Source organism: Monodelphis domestica, chromosome 4 (assembly GCF_027887165.1).
Source record: "Monodelphis domestica isolate mMonDom1 chromosome 4, mMonDom1.pri, whole genome shotgun sequence".
Classification (NCBI taxonomy): domain Eukaryota; kingdom Metazoa; phylum Chordata; class Mammalia; order Didelphimorphia; family Didelphidae; genus Monodelphis; species Monodelphis domestica.
The window spans coordinates 416585763-416599490 of NC_077230.1; the positions used below are offsets into that span (position 1 = coordinate 416585763).

At 42.8% G+C, this 13728-nt stretch overlaps 1 protein-coding gene across 1 annotated transcript; it reads right to left on the bottom strand.

Moving 5' to 3' along the window:
- Positions 1-2762: 2762 nt before the first annotated feature.
- Positions 2763-4669, bottom strand: LOC100618273 (cytochrome c oxidase subunit 7A1, mitochondrial). Its single transcript, XM_007491873.3, has 4 exons — positions 4489-4669; positions 3790-3882; positions 3458-3542; positions 2763-2925 (listed from the first exon to the last, which is right to left on the bottom strand). The coding sequence occupies exons 1-4, from the start codon at positions 4501-4503 to the stop codon at positions 2870-2872; spliced, it is 249 nt and encodes an 82-aa protein (XP_007491935.1). The 5' UTR covers positions 4504-4669; the 3' UTR covers positions 2763-2869.
- Between the last annotated feature and the right edge of the window lie 9059 nt (positions 4670-13728).

The following is a 13728-nucleotide window of genomic DNA, read 5'->3' on the forward strand; positions in this document are numbered from 1 at the left end:
CAGTCCCTCAGCAACCACACTTATTGGTGTGTGCTTCTTTTACACTTCTACCATGGCAGCCCAGGATAGAGCAAGCACCTAATCAGCATTTCTTGTACTGAGGCTTGATGTCCTGCCTTCAGGGCTTGGCACCCATAGACTCTTTGGTGTCCACTCCTTTAACCCCTAGCTGTGGGCCAGAGCTGACAGTTTCTCCCAGGGTGGGAGTGCCTTCAACCTTAATTCCAGTGGTACCACTGGGGATGCAAGCTCCTTCATTCAGTGGACAAGGTGAGGTGGATGCCTCATTGATTTTACCATGTTTACTCTGGTCCTGACCCCAGAGCCTACTATGGTGGGAGACCTTTTTTCCTAGTTGTCCCTGACCTTTTAGCTTCACTCTGAACTCCTGTCTGGTTTTGCCTCTTTTATTTTATTCATTCATTTATTTTTACACCCTTACCTTCTGTCTTGGGAGTCAATACTGTGTATTGGCTCCATGGCAGAAGAGTGGTAAGGGCTAGGCAATGGGGGTCAAGTGACTGGCCCAGGGTCACACAGCTGGGAAGTGTCTGAGGCTAGATTTGAACCTAGGACCTCCTTCTCTAGGTCTGACTCTCAATCCACTGAGCTACCCAGATGCCCCCCAGTCATCTTTTAGAATTAATTCTGTGGAGTTATTTTTTATTGTTTGCAGAGGAACACAGAGGGCAGTGCATATTAGGAGGGTGAGGAAGCTTCACACCCTACTGTACTATTTTCCCACAAAACCCCCAGATTTAATATCTCTAAATCCTGTTCTTCCAAATCTCATCTCATATAAAGGACTTGTCCTAATAATACTTCTTTCTGCTCCTTCCTCTACCCTTTTCCATTCTCCTCTTTTACTTCTTCCTTTCTTCTCCCTCTCCTTCTCTCCTCCTTCCCCCCTTCTTTTCTCCTCCTTCCCCCCCTCCTTTTTCTTCCCTCTCCCTCTTTCTCCTCCAGCTCCTTTTTTCTCCTCCCTCTCCTCTCCTTCCCCTTCTCCTCTTCCTCCTTCTCTCACAGCTACTAAGGACCCACAAAAGAAAATTCTTGCCTCCAAAGGCCTTGATATTGTCATGGTTCTACATCAGAAACTGATAGGGTTTTAAATGTGGAAATAACATTAATAAGGAATAATTGCCATCTTCTTTGCTCCTGCTCCCTAAGCACCACGGGACCATCCCATCTGATTTGCAGCTGAAACTTTCCATGTATGTTGTCTACTCCATTAGAATGTGAGCTCCTTGATCCTGAACTTTACACATGGGATGCATTTAAAGCTTCATGCAGTCAGGCTAGCCAAACATGTTTTGACATTTCTCACACACAATATTCCATATCTCCCATTCCTATCCCTTTATCAGAATACTGCTCTTTTCACTTTCTCCCCAAGAATCACTAGCTTCCTTCTAAAGAAAGCACAAATGCCCCCTCCTCTAGGAGCCTTCTCTGGATTCCCTCCAGCTTCTGGTGCCTCTTCTCCCCAAATAATTTGCATTAATCCATTTTTATAGATGTGCCTATATCTGTGCCCATTGTCTCTTCTGAATGCAAGTTGCTTGAGGACAAGGATTGCTTCTTTTTTTGTCTTTGTCTCTCCAGTGTCTTGAAGTGTCTGGCCCATAATAGCCACCAAATAAATACTTGACTGAGTGATAAAGAAGGAACTAAAATTAGGGCAGCTAGGTGGCTCAGTAGATAGAGAACCAGGCCTGGAAGAGGTGAGGACCTAAGTTCAAATTTGACCTCAGGTACTTCCTAGCTATGTGTCCCTGGGCAAGTTACTTAGCCCCCATTGCCTACCCCTTATAGCTCTTCTGCCTTGGTAAGATAAGAAGGCAAGGGCTTTAAAAAAAAAAAACCCTATGATTCAGGACTCCCAAGAAAGAGGAATTCCCAGGCATTATGGGTGAGCCTAGAGACAACAGAATAAAGGAATATAAAGAATTATTGAAAACATGGGATAGAGGCAAGATCTCTCAAGGACCTTATCTCCATCCCAGGAAGATTCTACTTATGAGGGAATAATGACCCTACCAGGAAAGGATCTTTTTCCATGGGGTGACCCATTTCCCCCAACCAACCCCTTACAACACCTAATCATTGATGACACTAAGCTTTTTTTCTATTGGATCTGGAGGTGTGGGGACTGTTTTCATACCCAAAATGCTATCAATAGTTTAGGTCAGTGATAGTGAACCTATGGCACAGGTGCCAAAGACAGTGCACACAGAGCACTGTCTATGGGCATGCAGCCACCCTCCTCACCCCCAACCCCCAGAGTTTGTTACTAGAAAGGCAGAAGACCTCGAGCAGGGCTGCTCCTTTCCTCCCTCCACATGCCTGATAACATTTTTTCACATCCCCTACCTCTCTGCCCAACAGCCCAATGGGAGCGCACAGGGGGCAAGGTGGGGGACCCACAGGTGACAGAGCTGGAGGGGAGCAGAGTGCTTGGGCCACTCCCTTTCCTCTCTCTACACTCACTGAGTACATTCCTCACTTCACTCACTTAGCAACCCAATGGGAGTGCTTTCTCCCTCCTCTGTGTGGGGTAAAGTGGGGGGCATGAGGTATGCCCAGCACGAGGGGGGGGGGGCACAGCATGCAGTCTCTGGTGGAGGTGGGGCCCAGCACTCTATCTCTAAAAGGTTTGCCATCACTAGTTTAGGGGCTTGGAGAGGCAGCTGGGGAAGGGGAGGGTGGGCAAGTTACTGCTCGAGATGCCCAGACAAACAGATAGAAACACAGACTCTGGCTCTGAGTTAGCTCTCCCCCAGGAGGGAAATTTTACTAACTCCAGACCTCACCCCAGTCCTAGCTCTGGCTCCACCTTTTCCAGGCCCATCTTCTGTCCTAGATAGTATTACTTCTTATGGGGAAAGGAGGCCCAGGTTAAAAAAAAGAGACAGTAACCAGTACCTAAGAAGGTGAAGGAAGAAAGAGAAAAGTGAGGGGGTTCCCCAACCTGAGTGTGATCTCACCCCCATCCCAAGGCTCCAAATAAAAGCCAGCAGCACTCTGAACTCCTCTCCACCACTTTCCCGCCAACAGAGCCTAGAGTAGTGGTGGCAAACCTATGGCATGCATACCAGAGGGGGCACTCAGAGCCCTCTCTGTGAAGCTCAGAGTTCCCCCACCAGAATTTGTTACTAGAAAGCCAGAGGGACTCAGTGCCAAGCTACTCCCCTCTCCCTCTCCATATAGGCCTGATGCTATCACCTCTATCACCTGCCCCTCTAAAAGGTTTGCCATCACTGGTCTAGAGTCTCCAAAGGCTGGTGGATACCCCAACCCAACCCCAACCTGGGGACCCACTAGACAAAACCTGGTCACCCAGGTGCCTAGAGAGAACTGCTAGACCCTGGACAGAAAATCTCCCCAGTCTGGGATTTAAACACCCCAATGACATACTCCAGGACCCTTTCTTCCTCCTTCCTCCACCCAAACTCACCTACAACTGACATTGTCATTGTTATGGTGAATAGCAATTGATCTCCAGTCCCACCCTTCAGGTAAACCGGGAGGTCATTGTTTTCCTAGGATGAAGACCCCAAGGGTGGATTAGGGGGGAGTCTTTGCACACTCCTGGGCCCCCCTCCCCCTATGTGGGTGTTGGCCTCAGCCCTCCATCCAGAAATCAGGGACCCTCGGAGCACAGAGGAATATGTTGGGGTCCTGGGAGAGATGGAGGGCAGAATTAGGAGTTGAGGGGGGCATCCCAAGGAAGGAGGTTCTATGGGGGAGTCAGTGGCCATTGGGGACAAGTCTTGGGCTCCCCCCAACCTGAAAGAGTTTCTGTTTCTCTGCTACTCTGTTTTCAAAGAAGTTTCTGCTGCTGGAGCTGAAGGATCGGAAGAGGGCTCTGGAACCGGACACCTGAAAGGGGGGCACATGGTGAACTAAGGGCTTGAGATCAGGCCCCGGGGTTTCCACTGGACCGATCTCAGAGGGGCAGGGGGGTAAATCCCTGGCTTCGGGCTTCTTTTCCGGCATATCTCCTTTCCCCAACTCCCTTCCCCCAATTACTTCAAAATAACTTGGACCTGGAAAGTTCCAAGGACTCACCCACTTCTCTTTATTCTACCTATTAAACAGGTCACACAGCAGGAGCTTAAAGAAGTGAGAAAGTGGATTCTGTCTGCTTAGGGCCCCGGGAAAGGGCTCCGCAGAAGAAGGAAGGAAACATCCTTTTTCTTTTGCCAAAAAGAAATCTCAGGTCTCGGTGACCTACCAGAACTTGCCCCAAATGGCTTCAAAAGCCAGCCTACACGCACTCGGAGTCATGTGGCAAGAAGGGAGCTCCAAGAGATCTCTATGTCCTCTGGGGGCTGGTGAAAAACGGGTGGATCCCCGCTGAATTGATCAATAAGCTTCTAACAAAGGGTAGGTCCCTGGCTGGGGTTATTAGAGACTCCGTCCGGAAGGACGTCTCTTAAGAAAAGATCTCAAATCGGAAAGGCAAAGGGGTTGGGGGGCGCTCACCAGCAAGCCCCTCATGATGCCCTATCGTCACCTGGCCTTACTCCAACTGACCGAGGGCACGAGACCCTCTTAACCCGTTGGCCCTCAACCAGCAAGAGAAATTCGGACCGCGCCTCACGCAACAAGCGTTCACATCTGTATAACCTTCAGCATAGGTCCAGAGTTAAAGACTGGTCATTCCTCAAAGAAGAGCCTCTGATTGGCTTCGGGCTGTGTCCATAACCACGAACCAGGTTCCTATTGGTCGAAGGGTAAAGGGTGGGGCCAACAATGGACAGAGGGAAAAGTTCCGCTCAAAAGCCGCAAGCTGTACTTGGGGCAAATTCACTTTGGTGGTGGAGGCTGAGTGGATTTGAATTCTCTAGCCCTAGGCATCTGGGCTAGTAGACCTTTGAGCGGGGTGGCATCACTGTAGACCTGGAGGCTGACCTCCAGATTTGTCCCACTCTAATTCCTCAGCTCCTCCTCGGTGGGGGCTGAGTAAATCTCAAAAGAGAGCCAGGGCTCCTTCCCTTCCTCTTCCTCCTCTGTAAATAATGTATTTAATATTTCTGCTTTTCTGCATTTATTTGAGAGAGTTTTATACCCTAGTAGTTTTTGTGAAGGTACCATGCACAACTATGATTATGTATATGTATACATATATGAATACTATGTGTATGTATATAAAATGTATACTCCTTTCTATTTCCATCCAATAATCTCCAGAGTTCTAGCATATTTAACTTTTCTAAAATTCTATTCAGGTTCATCCTTCTGCTGCTGTTACTTTTTGGGTCAGGTTTAAGTCTGAAAGGGGAAAATTGAGATCCCTCACTGTTATAGTTTTGTGTCTGTAACTCATTTAACTTTTTCTTTAGATATTTAGATGTTATTCCCTTTGATGCATATATGTTGAGTATTGATATATCCATTCATTGTTTAAGACCTTTCAGTAAAATGTCGTTTTCCTGTTTATCTCTTTAATTTTGCTTTATCTGAGACTGTTACTTCTACCTTTTTTAAACTTCAACTGAAGCATTATCTATTTTGTGCCAGCTTCTAATTTTAACTCTGCATCTTTCTATTTCAAATGTATTTCTGATAAATGACATATTGTTGGATTCTACTTTCTAATATATTTTGCTATCCTTTTTTGTATTATAGATGAGTTCATCCTGTTCACATACAGTTGAGTTCATTGTGTATTTCCATCTATTTCTTATTATCCTTTCCCTTTTTGGTTTCTCATTTCTTTTTTTTTTTTAAACCCTCACCTTCCATCTTGGAGTCACTACTGTGTATTGGCTCCAAGGCAGAAGAGTGGTAAGGGCTAGGCAATGGGGGTCAAGTGACTTGCCCAGGGTCACACAGCTGGGAAGTATCTGAGGCCAAATTTGAACCCAGGACCTCTAGGCTTGGCTCTTAATCCACTGAGCCACCCAGCTGCCCCCTCCCATCTCTTTTTAAGAATCTGTTTTGCTTTAGACTACTCCTTTAGTTTACCCTCCTTCTTATTCTCTTCTTTCCATTCTGTCTTTTGTTCTCTATTGGATGAGATGCATTTCTGTACCCTACTACATGTGTACTCTTCCCTCCTTTGATCAGTTCAGATGAGAGTGAGGGTCAAGGGTGGATTGATCCACTTTTTTCCTTGTTTGTATGAACTTCTATTTGCCCATTCCAAGAATATGGAATAATTTTCTCCAGCCTTCCTTTCCCTTCATCTTCCTCATCACACCCTTTTAAAAAATATTTTTTCTTAGTGATGAGTTTGTCTTATACGAGATGCCATAGGAACAGCCACAAACCTCGTCCAATATAGTTGATGTACAAGAACTTTTAGGAAATGTTCTGTTTTATGCAACATTTCAATTTCCCAGGAAGTTTCTGATGTCCCTTTCTTACACTTGGGCCTGTCAAACCTGCTCCCTTTATTGAGCCCAGCAAATGAGTGGAGGAAGTCCAACCTGGTCTTGCTGAGAGCATAAAGATCTATCTATGTTGCTCTTGGACCCCAAGTCACCCAAGATCCCAGCTGAGATGGCCTCGTTTTCGAGTCTCTTGGCTTCTGCCTCCTCTGCAACTGGTTTAAACTTATCTTCAAACATAGCTATTTCTGCCAAAGACCAAGAACCCGAAGTGACAAAGCTATTTATTGGGGGATTCGTGAGGAAAGATGCTGTGCTATTGAGACTCAGTACCATCTCTGCCTCCCAAAATAAAGGTTGCACCAAGGTCGTCTTCATACACAAAAGACATCTGATTAAGCATTTCATTAGCAGTAACAACTGGGGTAGACATCCCATGGAAAGAGGATGGAGGTCCATGTTTGAAGGGAATCATTTGGGTTATCCTCTACTGTTCCAGCACCTCAGCAATAAATATCCAATACATGCAATGTATTTTTGCACATTTTTTAATAGCCACAACCATTCCTTATGTTGCTCTTGTATCTGCCCCATGAATAATTCTATCCTGTTATACCATTCTCACATTGGTTCCATCTCACCCATCTTTTTCTTTCCTTCCTTTTTTTTTAAACCCTTAGAATCAAAGAATTCCATCTTCCATCTTAGAATCAATACTGTGTATTGGCTCCAAGGCAGAAGAATGGTCAGGGCTGGGCAATTGGGGGTAAGTGACTTGCCCAGGGTCACACAGCTGGGAAGTGTCTGAGGCCACATTTGAATGCAGGACCTCCCTTCTCTAGGTCTGGCTGTCAATCCTCTGAGTCACCAATATGCTCCATCACCTCTCCCTTTTTCAAACTCAGCTTTAAGGATGACATTTCTGTGGTAGTTATCAAAAGAAAAATTGCCAACCAGAGCCTAGTACTGTGGTGACAAACTTCTGGAATGAGTGCCAGAGAGGGCATGCAGCGCCCTCTCTGTGGGAACACATGCCATTACCTGCCAGAGTTCATTACTAGAAAGGTAGAGGGCCCCGGGCCAAACTGCTCTCTTCCCCCCCCCCACCCCCTCCACTGTGCCTGAGGACTTTCTTCACTGTACCCTCTGTAATAATTTTAAAAAATAGTATTTCTACTACCCAGAGATATATATTTTATAAACTTCATTAGGAAGGGGAGACAATAATTCCTAAGTAACCTGACCACGTGATATCTTAGCCTGCCAGTCTCTTCCTCGTTCCCCCTTACCTCCTGATCTTCTTGTTCCTCTCTCCCCGTTCTGCCCCAAACCTCAACTTTTATTGATGTACAGAACGTACACCGATGCAAACCTGGCGCAACTGTGGTATGTCAGGAATGTTTGATGGACATGTAAAGTTACTGGGGGGTGGGGGGGAGATGAGCTTCCTTGACACAATTCCCCCCGTTATCCTTTGGGAGACCCATCTCCCCAATGGATCATTTAAATATAACTATCTTATAACTCTAAATACCTTCTAGCTAAAAGTACATACAATATTACATTTTTCTAAGAGGGAGTTACAATAGTTAGAGATGGGAGTAAAAATACAAAAACTGATTGATAGAAGTATTGTCAAAATGCCAACTAGGGGGCAGTCCCCTTTGGCATAAGAGTTTACATTCAGAATAAAGTATGTTCAACCCCTTCAATTCAGTTCATTATATCCCAAAGTTCATTCTGGATCTTTTGATTCAGTGTGTAACTTCTTCAGGCATCTTTACAGCACCTTCTCCAAAAGGATCCACTTTCTTGATTTTGAGTGTTGGCAAGTTTCTTTTCCTGAAATTTCTCCAAAGAATTTTAAACCTTGAATTTTTTAGGATAATTATACAATTCCCCCTGAGGAGGGTGTTGACCAACACCAGAATCACACTGGGATACATGACTGAGTTATGAGGCATATGAAACAATTGTCACAAGAAAACAAAACAAAAACAAACCACCCCCAAAAAATCCCAAATAAAAGAGTAAAAAATGAAATTCTGTATAAAAACAATAAGAAATACAGAAATGATAAAATAAATAAATAAAATGAAAATCTTACATGTATAAAATTCTGGGTAAAAAATAAAAAACCTGTAACAGGTTCTTGAATCACAGCAAGGACCAAGTAAGTGACTTATGTCCCATAAGCCTGTAGAACAATAGCAGCTATATAGCACTTTACCCATTTGCAACCAGGACTACAGAAAATTGCCAAACAATAAGAAAGAAAGGACTAAGTTTCAGCAGCAAATGGGATTTGGTCTGATTGTCTGGTCTGATTGTACCTTTGCTGTCAGAGATAAGGGGAGCCAGGATGATAGCCAAATTGAGATACTTAACTCAAAGTATGGTTCAAGGAAGCCCTCTATCTTAAAGTATATCAAGCTCCGCAACCTCAGTTTGCACACTAGGTTCATGTCCTTTTGTATTGGCCCAGAAGCTCAATGGGAGTGCTTCCTCCCTTCTCTGTCTGGGGTAAGGGGAGGTGGTAGTGAGGAAAGGTTCGCCATCACTGCCCTATATGAATTTTAGATTTACTCCACCCTGCTTAGTCTAGCAATCAGGAATATATACACCCCTACTTAAGAATTAAGTATTGAGGAGGATGGTCTATGGCAGACATGTGCTAACAAGGGACAAATAACAAACAACTGACAGACCCCCTGGGCTGTCCAAAGTCAAGCCTAAGCTACCATAGTACATGTGAGATGAAGGAACTGATGCAAAAAAAATTCTATATATTAGCATCATTTCCTCTTGCCTTGCTCTCTTTCACAATGGAGATGTGACTGGTGGCAGCATGCTGGGCATCTGGGCATCTTAGCGAGCTTGCAGCTCTTGTCCAGGGTTGGCGTGAGCATGCTAGGTGAGTGAGTTTAGACTGATTCCTTTTTCCTTTACTTTCAAAAGCACTATCCTCTTAGGAGGCCCCTCATCTCAGAGTAGACCTCATGGCTAGAAGCCAAGCTAGTTTTAATCTTGGAGGAGACCTTGTGGCTGAGGTCTCTGAACTTCCCTTAGCTTAGGCTAGGCAGAAAAATTCTTATACCTCTTTCTCTCTCTTCTTCTTCTTAATTCCTTCCCTCTATATTAATTAAACCACCATAAAATTCCCAAAATGACTTGAGTATTTTACTGGGATATGAATTAATCTCTGGTGACCAACTAAATTTTTATTCAGTTAAAAAAAAACACTAAATATACCCTTTACAACCTAACACATTGAGATAACCACTATCTTCCCTTCCCTTTCCATTCTTCTTTCGAGATCATAAAAAAATTTTTTTTTGCCTTCTAGAATAGTATATTCTTAGCTCTCTGCTCCTTTGCTGCTAAATCTTACACAATTCTAGCTGTTGCTCCTTTCTGTCTTGCTATTTCCAGTATTTTTTTCTTTGACTTAGAAACTCTGGATTTTGGCTATCATGCTCCTGGGCATTTTCATTTTAATTTCTTTTTGAAGATGACTGGCAGATTTTTTTTTCTCTTTTCATTTTACTCTATATTTCTAAAAGAGAGCTAGACAGAGCTGGACATTTATGATTTCTTGTAATCTGGGGTCTAGGTTCTTTTTTTGACCAATGATTTCAGGTAGGCCAATGATTTGTAAATTATCTCAATCTATTTTCCAGGTCTGTTTTATTTTTGTTTTTTTGCTGAGAGATTCCTTATATTTTCTTCCGTATCTTTCCTTTGACTTTGTTTTACCATTTCTTTCTGGTCATATTCCATGATCTACTCTTCTACCATATCACAACTAAACATAGTGATGGCCATACCTGTGATTATGCCATCACCCATAAGTGTTCCATTTCCATGATCATAAACTCTGAAATTTATTTATCTGGTTATAAACTGTTGTCATTCCACCATTTCCTTTACCTTACAACCCTTAACTCTGTTCTTTAGCCTCATGTTCAATGGGAGCAAGAAATATGGGAACAAGATCTTGTGATCATAATTAATGGAAACTGCAAAAGCACCTCTATCCCTTGGGAAAACTTGCATGTGATCCCGGGCCCCCTCAGGCACCATGCTTTCTTTGTTCTTTTTCTCTATCTCACATCCTATACCCAAACAAGATCAAAATGGGTTTATGATTTAGAAATAAATCCTGATACTACAAGTAAATCAAGGGAACACAGAAGAGTTTACCTGTCAGCTTTATGGAGAAGGGAAGAATTTATGACCAAGCAAGAGATGGAGAACATTACAAGATATATAATGAATAATTTTGACTATATTAAATTAAAAAGCTTTTGGTAGAAACAAAATCGATGTAACCAAGATTGGAAGGGAAACAACAATTTATAGCAAATTTCTCTGATAAAGGTCTTATTTTGCAAATATATAGAGAACTAAGTCAAATTTATAAGAATCCAAGCCATTCTCCTATTGACACATGGTCATAGGATATGAACAAGCAGTTTTCAGATGAAGAAATCAAAGCAATCAATAATCATATGAAAAAACAGTGTCTAGCACATCTATATAAATGTTATCTATTATTATTCTATTTTTCCTCCCATGCCAATCCTGCTCTCCATAATCTCAGCTGAGAAACTACCTAAACATATTCCACATTGACATTATAGAATTATATGTGATAACTCCAAGTCTCGACTGGTGAAAATATAAATTCATGTATGAAGAGTGAGTCAAACTCTCTTTGTCTATCAAGACTTTTAAGCCAATCAATCAAATACTTAAGTACCCCTACTTAGTACCTTACCAGGCACTAAGTATGAGAGTTCACAAGTCACTTGCTAGAGTGAGTGGCAAGTCCTGAATTTTCCGTCCAAAAGGACTTCTTGAATCTTTTTCTTTGGAGTCTCTGCTCCTTGGATCTTTTCCTTTGGACTTCTGTGGAGGACAGATCCTTAGGGCTTTTGGACTTTGACTTTTGGCTTTGGAGATTCTTGGAGTTGGGGACTTTCTTGTTGGGTTCACTGCTGCCTCAGTGAGCTTAGTTCATGAAGATTTTTCTGTATTGGGATTGTTATAATTTAAAATTAATATATCTACCAGTTATTATTTTTATAAAGTTTGTTAATAGAAAAGGTCGATGAGCACAGAGTTAAATCTCTTTTTCTAAGTTCTCAGACCACGTGTCCCCTATTTTCCATTAATCTTTCTCCCTCCTCACCTCTCTGCTCTCTCCCAGAGTCCATACCCCAGCCCCATGATTTCCTGCCCCCTTTCTTTTATTCACATACAGAATGTTCACATTCTGGCACAACTGTGGTATTTGAAAAATGTGGATCAACCAGTCGACCCTCCAGGAGGGGGAGGGAATTAGATCCCCTCACCACAGGACCTTGCCTGGATCCTGCCCAGCTTGGATTCCCTTGTGAAGATTGGAAGTCTGGGAGTGAGCTTCATTTCACCAAATCAGCATTTGGGGTAGGCTAGGCTTACCTCTTTTCCTTTCACATTTCCCTCTTTTTACTGATATTTCAATTAAACAAAATTGCTAAAAGCTGCTAATAGTTTTCATGACTTAAGGGAATAATTGGCAGCCACTATTTATAACTCTCTTATTTAATCAAAACACCAATTTCACCATTATACATGTGACCCATATGAGGGGTAAGAAAATAAATGCATGCAAGTTTCACTTGGAGTATCTTCTTGAATGTGTTAAAACTTTGATAAAAATCCAGCCAACGGGTTGGAATTGTCTTATGGTGTAATATTGAAGTCAATTACCCAGTGAAAGATTACTTGAGATACAAGATCACAGTCCGTGGGCTTGAGTTAGCAACTTTTTAATAAGTTGCAGTACCTCTGCTGGCCACAAGAGGACACTAAAGCCTATAGATATCTGAGCCATTCTCGCCCACCTGAGCTCCAAATGAGCTTTTTCAGTATCTTGTTCTTTCAGGTTAGTCTAAAATGAGATATTCATCAAATATTATAAAGTGAAATTGACTGCTTATTTGGCTTAGCCTCCCTGCTCTCTGACATAGGTCACTCCTTTGAGGCTCTTTCCTTCTAGCATTCACAGATTCAGGCATTTAATATAGGATGCTCAGTGGTTTCTGATTCTTCGTGTCTTCTTGTGAGATTTTCTTAGCAAAGATACTAACGTGGTCTGCTGTTTCCTTCTCCAGCTCATTTTACAGATGAGGAAACTGAGACAAACATGGTTAAATGACTTGCCCAGAATCACATAACTAGGAAGTGTCAGAGGCCAGATTTGAACTCGGGAAGATTAATCTTCCTGACTCCACTGCCCCACCATATGAACACAGGACTTTAATGATATGGAATTAAAATGCACAAGTAAATATAAATTCTCCTTTCCTGCCCTCTGTCCTGCCAGATCGTTGGAGCAGAGCAGACTGGAAACATTCCTAAACCCTCACACCTGTAGTTCTTAAACAGGGATGAAGAGGGGGTAGAAAAAGACAAGAAGATGATATTCCTCCACGTAAAGGACTTTCTGGTGGCCAGAACCACAGCAGAGGCAGGGGCTCAGGAGATCTGGGAGGGGGACACTTGATAGACTCAGTGTGGTGCCAGAAAAAAGAAACAACAGGACATTGGATTGCTATCTGGCTAATGTGTTACACATGATTGTGGTGTGAATTTTCTCTCCTCACTGACCAGATGGAATCATAACACTCACCCCAACTTCAGTGTAGGCTGTCCCCAAACTAGGAAACTATGGGGAAAAGAAATCATTACTGTGTCTGTAGGAATATAACCCCATCCTCACCACCCCTTTTAAAAATAACAAGAAAGCATCTTAATAGTACTATCCTGGTCTGAAGCTTTTGAGTATTCCAAGAGAAACTCTTATCCTTTTTCTTATTATCAGCTCTGAAACAATGCCCTCTTTCCCTTCCTGGAAAGACTCCTCCTTTGACATAATTAGGGCTTTGACTACACTAGGACTGCAGTAAGGACAACAGACCTTCTTCACCGGCTCACTAAAAGTAGGAGCCATTCTTTTTGTGATAGTAAAGAATTGGAAACTGAGGGGATGTCCTCATTGGGGAATGACCGGACAAATTGTGAGGGAATACAATTGAGCTATAAGAATTGAGGAGCAGGATGGTTTCAGAAAAACCTGGAAAAACCCACATGAACTGATGCAGAGTGAAGTGAGCAGAACCAGGAGAACATTGTACACAGTGACAGCAATATTGTAACAATAGTCGGCTGTGAATGACTTGGCTATTCTTAACAATACAGTGATCTAGGACAATCCCAAGGGACTCATGATAAAAAATGTCACCCACCTCCAGAGAAAGAACTGAAGTCTGAATACAAATCGAAACATACTATATTTTACTTTCTTTTTTATTGGAGTTTCCTTCCACAAAATGACTAATAT